Here is an 8,835-nt window from a genome sequence, read left to right as displayed (position 1 = left end):
CTATAGAGACATCTGCTTTTTGTTCAGGCATAAATGATTTGGTGATTTCCTCCCTACTCCTACCCCCCCCCCCCTTGAAGCCTGCTGCTTTTAATCAGTGGCTTGGCTTAATGTGCGGCTTTGAAAAGCCATTGGAATTAGCATGTGGTTTCTTCTTTTTCAAGTGTATTCTCCCCCTCTCCCTCCCCCACCCTCTCTGTCCCCCTCTCCCTCTCTGTCTCCACCCCCCCTCCTTTTCTCTGCCTTTGCAGGTGTATTGCAGAAAGTGACTCCCGGATCATCTCGGCTGCATGAACTCTTGAGCTGTCAGGGGACTGAGAGGCTTATGAGGAGGTTCTGTCAGGCAAAACAGTGCCTAGCAAAGACACCGAGGAGGAGGGAAAAGGAGAAAGGGGAGGGGGAGCAGAGCTGAAACACTCAAGCAAACCATGGTAGGTATCTGTCTTGATTCATAGGGCAGCATTGAAAATAACTCCCCTCTCTCAGCTTGGTACAGAACTTGCTAAAGCAAGAGTGGGGGGTATTTTCTGACCTTCTGCCAAGTTCAAGATGGCATTGCATAGTTGAGCAAAGCAAATGGGGTTTGATTTATTGTTGAGTCTTTTTAAACCAGAGAGTGGAGCATTGTGAGCCTGCAGCACATGAATTATTAAATACGAATGAAGGGGATGCTCATAACATTTTCTAATAAAACTGGCATTGGCAAGCTGTTGCAAATGGCGTGGGTGACCTTGAACTGTGGATTGCATAACCAAATGCTGATCTTCCCTGCCCAGTCCCTTCTCTACAAGGTCAAGTGTTCATTTTATATATAAATATATATATATATTTGCGTGCTAAAAATTAAAAGCCTTGGCTCTGTGCACACCTATTAATAGCTTAGATATGATACATATGTAAGCAATACTCACCAGGGCATATCTGATGACTAAGTGGGGAGTTGTTTCCAATCTGTCTAGTTGTATTTGTTGCAAATTGTAAAAGGCTGAGACATATTGAATGTGTAAGGCTGACATGGAAAGTCTCTCTCAAATGCATTCTGAAAAGGGGCTAAATCCCACCACCGCTTCCTGTGGACCAGTTGTTCACAGGAACAGTTTTAGTCTATTGACTTCTTTTTAATTTTTTTTTTTTTTAAGTCTCCTAAATATGACTGCTCTGAGATGATGAAAGCAGAACAAATGCAACACTCTACTGGAAGTAAAGTACAGAAATAAGGCTTGATTGCTAATGCAATCTAAAACACAAACATGGACTTCACCCTCTGCAGTATGTAGGAGGGGAAGGCAGCAAAGTGCAGCTCTGGGCACTAGCTGGGTCTTATATAGGAAGTGTTCTGGTTCCTGTAAATTCTTGATGCAAATTTTCACTTAATAGTCACCTTGCCAGGGACTGCAGCTTGCAAAATAACCAGATGCCTTCTAATACATGAGTTCTAGGCTTACCGCTATGGGAGTACTTCTTCCAGTCACTCTTTGCTTGATGGGAATGGGTGGGTATGCAGGAGTGAACAAGAAAAAGCGGTCTTGCTGCTGAGCCACAGCAGCCTTAGCTAGCCTCTTGCCTTCGCTAGCTGAGGTGGCACAGGTGGTACGTCCTCCTGGAATGGAGCTCCGGTCTTGCCGGTCAGGGACATACTGGGAGGGGATGGGACAGCACACTCGCACCTTTGAGCAGGTGAGCCTCTCCCTGAGACCTGCAGCATGGGGTAGGAGCACTTAAGGTCAAGATGGGGACTGTGTGACACGGTTGCCTGCCATACCGTGAAACTGGATGTAACCACTCAAGAGCTGCCTTCCCCTCCCATGCTCCTAAGCCCTGCTTCAGCAGGGATATGGCCTAAGGTCTCTGCAGGCAGTACTACTGCTGCAAGTGGGCATCATTACAAGCTCATGAGGTTGAAGGAAGGTTCCGTCTTCACTGCAGGGTAAATGCAGCTTATAAAATTAAGCTTAAAGCAGGAACAAAGCAGTTGGCTGGGGAGGATGAGACAACAGGCTGCTGTCAGTAGTCTTGCTGGGAGTAATGTAGAAAGCTCTCCTCCTTGCACCAAGCTTGGGGGATGAACAGGGATAAGGAGAAAGCTTGGCATCTGCTCTGCCAGAGGTTGGCATTGCTCACCATTCAGATCATCTGGGTCACGTGGCAAACCATAAAGCTCCAGTCAGGTCACAGGTCTCCATCCAACATCACTTGGATTGCGGAGCTCTGTGAGCCTGCCCCCAGACCCTTCAGTCACTGCATTTGTATCTCGTTTCTTGTGCTGCTGTTTTAATGTTTCTGCACAGGCAGCCTACTAGTCGCTTCTCAGTGCTGTTTACTGAGCTCCCTCCAGTCTGGGGTAGAGCCCCAGACTGGGGTGCCACATCCGAGGCATAGCACAAAAAGCTGTTGAGGGCTTCCCACCCTGCAAGAGGCTGTCTTTGCATCAAGCCCAAAACAAGGAGGGACAGCCGCCCTCAACATTTGTTCTTGGAGATTAGCATAGTCTCTGCTCAGCATAAGTCATCTCCCAGCTCTCCCTTTTTTCACCCAGGCCCATTGGGTTGCCTTCACTGTGAACATCCTTACCCTTGTGTTTTGCCATTTCCTAGTGGAGCACAGAGCCCTTGAATTTCCTCTCAGAACCAGATCAGTAGGCCCCTATGAGCCACCCAGCTGTTCCACCTGTGAGCTGGAACAAGGGGCAGAGCTTAGCAGGTCACAGAGCTCACTGTGTTCTGCAAGCACCCCAGGGAACATCTCCTTTCCTGCTCTGTTTCTATTATCTCTCCTTATTTCACACATGCTAGAGCCCTTGTCACAAAGAGCTTAGCTGAAGCAGACAAGGCAGACAAAAGGTTGGGAGGAGAGGTGTGGGACTCCTGCCTCCCAGGTAGACCTCTCTAGTCCTTCCTGCTCCACCCAAATCCATAAGAGGTACTGCAAGGCCAACTCCCTGAAATGTTTTTGCAGACCAGTGCAGGTCAGATCAGCTACGGCTGGAGGGATGGATGCTAGCAGCAGGGAGGGCAAAAGCTAGTTGCAAGGCAACCGTTTGCATACAGGAGACGTTCTCCTTTCATTTTTCACATTCTGAACTTGGGGGTTTTCCTGTTTCTGGTTTGAAACCAGGATCAAGAAAGCCACAGCCTGCACTCACGACATGCAAGGAGCAAGCACAAGGTCCTTTTGTACTCTGCTGCCAGTTCAAGCCATTCTGGCTTTTCCAGAGCTGCTCCTCTAGTCTGCTGAGTCTCTATTTCAGACAGAGGAAAAATAGTTCTTGCCACGATTTTAGGTTTTGTGTTCCTAACACTGTCCTGTATAAGTTGGGGAGGATTCCCTCTCAAATAATGTCCTTCTGTTGATAAGCCAATAACGCTTCTTTTTCCCCCACTCTTTCCCACCTCTGTAACAGAGATCTATCCGATCTTTTGCTAATGATGACCGCCATGTTATGGTGAAACACTCAACCATTTATCCATCTCCAGAGGAACTTGAAGCTGTCCAGAACATGGTATCAACAGTCGAATGTGCCCTTAAACATGTCTCTGATTGGCTGGATGAAAAGAACAAGGCTATGAAAAGTGAAGGAGATGTGGAAGCAAAGGAGGAAGCTGCAGAGAGCAGTGCCAAGTGAGTGAGTTCAGCCTCATAATGCATTACTGTGCTGCTCTGAATGGATTCCTTTCCATCTAAACAAGGGCTATAGTGTCAATCCTTTGGCTTTATTGGGGACAAAAATTCAAAACAGGAAGTAGATGTGTCTGGAATCATTCTGAGATGAGAGTACATTAGGTGAGCGGAGGGAATGAGTAATGACTGGCATCCTGGGCAGGGCTTCATTTTCTCAGATGAGATGTCTGAAAGGTATGGGTAGTAGATGGGCTTTTTCAAGAGGCGAACGCGTTTCCCTCGAGCTCGCAAATCCAAACCCGTAACTTTTCAGCTTCAGGGCAGTTTCAGTATAATAGGCAAAAATGGATTTATAAATGTGTGTTGTTTATCCAGCAGACTAACTGCTCCAAAGGAGCCATTACTGTATATCGTGTAATTCCATATTGCATGAAACATCTGTCACTGCACATCTCTGTTTATTCCCTGATCTGGTGCCAGCTTTGCTCTCCTAGTTTAACTCCAGCAGCTCAAAAAGCAGCTGGAACAACTGGCCCCTCTTCAGGTTTTTGCAGATAAAGCTCTTCAAGTTCAGGCATTTGGGGCTTTCGAGTGAGGTACAGCACTAACTTTAGCTTCACCCACTCTCTGAACCATATAACTAGGGACCTACCGAAATTACAGCAGAAGTGCGCTGTGCAGCACTCCTTTAATCTTGGTTGCTTTGCCATGAACCCCTCCCTCCCCTCCTGATTGGCAGAGGGGCCCTGGTGGCACTGCTGCTGGCTGCTGACCAGCTGGGAAGCAAAAACCACAGCATAGTTAAAACCATGGTTTTTGCTTCCTGGCCAATCAGCAGCAAGTGGTGGGGCTGCCAGGGCCTCTCTGCCAATCGGGTGTGGGGGGATGCACAGCAAAACAAGCAAGATTAAAGGAGCTGCTGGGCAGTGCACTTCTACTGCAATTTCGATAGGTCCCTACATATAAATATTATGTCCAATTTAGAGACTAGGAGCTGAGGCACTGAAAAGTGGACTTATCAGAAGTCCCCCAGCAAATCCATGCCAGGACCAGAGGGATGTGATGACTTCTAGTCCTGTGCTGTCCTCTTTAGACAAAACTTTGTCTTCTAATGTAATGGCTTTCTCAGGACCTGATCTGATTGCATCCCTTCACTAACACAGTCTGAGAAACCGTTTCTGGGTTTTACTTCTAGCTTTCCTTGTTCTGAGCTCTAAAGTGCTAAAAAGGGTTGCTTGAGGGTAGGTGTGTACAGGTCTGTTTTTATAATTGATGTGAGAAGGTCTGCTTTGTTACATGTGGATCTGCTTCATTTCCTGATATCTTTTATAGGAATAGTAAGGTTTCTTCTGAGTTTTCCAAAATGTAGGTAAGCATGTTAGGTAGAGCTGACAGGATCAAGAGCCTAGTACTCCATCTTGGTAATATATTGTGCCTGAAAGCCAAAGCCTGCCTCCTCCCCATGTTCTGAGAATTACCCTATCCTGCCAGCAATCCCTTTGAGAACCCATAAGGACTGGTTCTGGAATGAGGCACTAGTCAGTGGCAAGGAAAAGAAACAAAATCTAGTCCTGAATCAGCAAGATTATACCCAGTCAGGTGCTGCTGTTTTCACTTACCTGGGCTCAAGATACAGTTCAATATGAAAGAGGCAGTGATTTAATATGAAAGAGGCAGTGATTATAATTCTTTTTATAAAATCTCCAAAGCAGTGGTTCTCAACCTTTTGAGATTCAAGGCACCCCTGCCTGGATGACTCATGGCACCTCTTGGAAAATGCCAGCTCTTAGTTTTCATTTTTTTTGCTTACAGAAAAAAAAATAGAGTGGTCTTTCTGTTGCAAAGAAGTCAGACAGACCACATCTGTGGATTTCTATTTGAAATCTCTGGATTTATCTTGTGAAGCATATTTGTAAACTTAACAGTGCTAACATTGTGTGGCACCCTTGAAAGGATCTGTATGTTACTGTCCTTGGCAATTCCCAGATTTCAGTGGGAAATGGGACATGAAACTGCTGTGTCTGAGCAGCTAGACATGTTCTACTTTACAAGTGAGAAGTGGGCTTGTTGAAGAAAGCTGTGAAAAGAGGTGGGGGAGCAGAGAGCCTCCACAATTGGAATAAATATCCCACCAGATATGGTGACCCTGTAGAAAGTACCTCAAGCGTTGACAGTGCTGGCTTAAAGTTAGTTTTCCTCCCTTGGCTCTTATCTGATACATGTGACAGTGTTTGGGAGCTCTTGAGAAGCAACCTGCTTGTTCCATGCGAAGTCTTGTGGGGGGAGGCTGTTTCTGCAAACAGGAACACCCACTATGTGAGTGATCGTGGACTCGATGACACATTCAGCAGCATCTGATTCAGTGGGTGATCTTAGCAAAGCAGATTCCAAGGCTTCATAAATGAGCCTGAATGTTGGCCTCCCGATCCCCATGTTTTCCGAGTCCCTCCCTTTAACTAATAAATATTTATCAGATGCATCTCTCATCTTCTCAACGTTCTTGCACTAGGCCAAGTGGTGAGGTGTCACTTTTTGGTGCGAAATGTATGCAAACAGAAATTGCAAAAGCATTTGAATGCGTGAATATTTTTCCATAAATTAACTGATAAATTGGTTTGAGGAAGGGTGATTGTGTGGACTCCTGGGAATAACAGTGGTGGATTGATAGGCTGCTTCTCCACAGATGGACATTTAAGCTTTGTCATGTTCAGTGGAAGATAATTAATGTCAGTTTTCTGCTGAGGAACGGTCTTTCTTGACTTCTCGAACTCCTTATGTGGGATGCGGTGTGTGTTGTGTCAGTAATTTTCAAGCACTATTGGCAGCATTTTCCTTTTTCTGACATGGGTAGATTGAGCACAAAATGGCTTTTTAAAATGGTTTTGGTGAAAAATCCTGGGCTTGTATTAAGTGCTGTTGAGATAATCAAACAGCCTGACTTCACTTTCATGGTTTTGTATGCAGGATGTTTTATGATCATGCTGTGCTCTAAATTTAGAGTGCATTTTTGTAAGTGTCTGTGTCTTCTCTATAATAAATCTCATGTCTGCAGAGGCTCTCACAAAAAGCCAGCAGGCAGAAGAATAGCCTTTAAGCCAGGTGTTGCCTGTCAAAGCAGTGACACGGAGTCTTTTTTTGGTCTCCCACTCCTTCCCGGGATACTTTTGAAAAAGAAAAGCGGCTTGAACATTTTGTTGGATTTTGTAATGCAGCTAGATCTGTGAATAGATCAGTAAGTGTTGCCTGCTGTCCTTAAAGGGATGGAGAATTTACATGTCTGTTCCTGCAGAGAAAGGAATGTGGTACGATTTGAAAAAGTTCTTACAGGGAACAGTGCAGGACAAAATGTATTTTGCCTGTAATAGGAGCTAGTGTGTAGACTAATCCGAGCTTCCAGGTGAGTGAACCTCCTATTATTTCTCCAGGGTAGGGACTGTGCTTTTTTGTTTTGGTTTTGTACAGTGCCTTGCACAAGCAGGCTCTGGTCCTTGACTAGGGCTCCTAGGTGCTATGCAATACGAAGAACGGACAGGCGCAACTGATGCTATTTCTTCTGTGCGCTATCTGCTTCCAGATGAGCAGACACAGCAAACAGCAGTCCTGACTGCTACTGCGAAGGCATTGCTGGTGAGACAGCAGTGGGACCATGCCGCTCTTTCATAATGAGGGATCCCATGTCCCAGGAGGCCTCTCTTGCCAGTACTCTTGAGCAGAGGAACCCTGGAATAACTCTGAAATCTATCCTTTAGCCAAGTTTTAACCAAGCATGACATAATGTGGCTCTGGTACTTCTTGGCCCACCCCACCAGGGACTAGATTAGCAAGGAAGTAACATAAAACTAAAACACAGAACTTGCTTATTCATTGTAAAGCACCTGCCTGGCAGCTGGTATCTTCAGTAAGCTGTGCAAAATGTTAGCAAATGAATCTTCCCCACAGGCTTGCAGAGAGCAGAGTAATATGCCTACCTGCTGTGTACGAAAGGTATATTGTCCTGTCAGCTGTGGCTTTGCAAGTTCTTGTTTGCAAAGCTTTGCAGGTACACAAATGCTTCTGTGAACTTCAAAAAAAAAAAAAAAAAAGTCCACTGCTAAATTTGGGGGTGGGTTTTTGTGAGAGAGCCCCTCACAGGTTATCCAGGATAGTGAAAATGGTTCAAGTGAAACCCATTGCACTCAGTGAAATAACAGATCAGCTTGGAGCTGTTTCTTAAGAGAATTGCATTTCCCTGCCAGATTTGTGTCCGCATGTCGCAGCATCGGGCTAGTTTGCTAAAAATAGGATGTGAAACCCTGCAGCCTGGTGGAGGGGGACAGACCCCCTCGTTGAGAGCTGGGAGACCTGGCTTCCCGCTGTGAGTCCACTCCTGCTTTGACCATGGTGGTGTCCCTTCCTCTTGGACTGCTTGCTGCAGTTTAGACAAAAAGAGACCACTTCTATGCATCCATTTAAAGTCTGCACAGCTGTGCCCATGTAGATGAGCTATCACAGATGGAGGCTGTGGGCAAGGCTGGTTTCACAGTACCCTGCCCCCGGCCCCTAAGACTTGCACCCCTTTTCTCTGGGTTTTGGAACATAGTGAGATGCTGTTTAATTAGCACAACCATATCTAAGATGTGTCACGGGTGCAATTGTTCAGGCTCTTCCCTGTAGGCGCCCTCTGTTTTTGTGTGCATCTGGGCAGCTAAATTGATCTCATCTGTGGGTCTGTCTGTTCTCAGTGCTCAAAGCTGAAGTTGTATTTATTTTACTTTGAAATGCTGACATTTACTGTGGCTCTTAAAAGTTCTCTGAGCTTTCTCAGGAGAGCCCAGACCGACCCTCTAATGGCTCATTCGCTACAGCAGTGGTGAACTGTTGAAGGGCTTCTGCAAGGACGGCTCTTTGAACTGAGGAGTCTTCCTGAGGAGGCTGGTGTTTGTAGCATTCAAGAAAACATCAGAAATGAGTTATACAACATTTTGCATGTGCAAGCTACAGAAAATGCACAAAATAGACCTGGAATAAAGCTTCCCAAAGATACTTAGGTACGTCAGCACCTAAATCTTGTTGACAGCCACTGGGACATGGAGCCACAAGGGTCCCAGTCACTTCTGCAAATTAGACTTAGGCTTCCTAGTTGCAAGCTCCTTTGAAATACCTGCTCCAGGCTTGGGTGTACCTTTTCTTTTCTGCAGCTGGAGGTGAAGTTTGAGTTTGATAATTAGCCCAAGACTT

At 45.8% G+C, this 8,835-nt stretch overlaps 1 protein-coding gene across 4 annotated transcripts in view; it reads left to right on the top strand.

Annotated features, from left to right (window-relative positions):
* Positions 1 to 251: 251 nt before the first annotated feature.
* Positions 252 to 8,835, top strand: part of STRBP (spermatid perinuclear RNA binding protein) — a 47,559-nt gene continuing 38,975 nt past the window's right edge. For all 4 annotated transcript variants that reach the window (XM_019510872.1, XM_019510871.1, XM_019510870.1 and 1 more), the window contains exons 1-2: positions 252 to 431; positions 3,401 to 3,618. In XM_019510872.1, coding sequence (XP_019366417.1) covers positions 429 to 431; positions 3,401 to 3,618 — 221 coding nt within the window. In that variant the 5' untranslated portion in view covers positions 252 to 428. The remainder of the gene's footprint in view (positions 432 to 3,400; positions 3,619 to 8,835) is intronic.

Source organism: Gavialis gangeticus, unplaced genomic scaffold (genome assembly GCF_001723915.1).
Source record: "Gavialis gangeticus isolate Ggan-Ray unplaced genomic scaffold, GavGan_comp1, whole genome shotgun sequence".
NCBI lineage: Eukaryota > Metazoa > Chordata > Crocodylia > Gavialidae > Gavialis > Gavialis gangeticus.
This window is presented reverse-complemented; position numbering and strand designations above follow the sequence as displayed.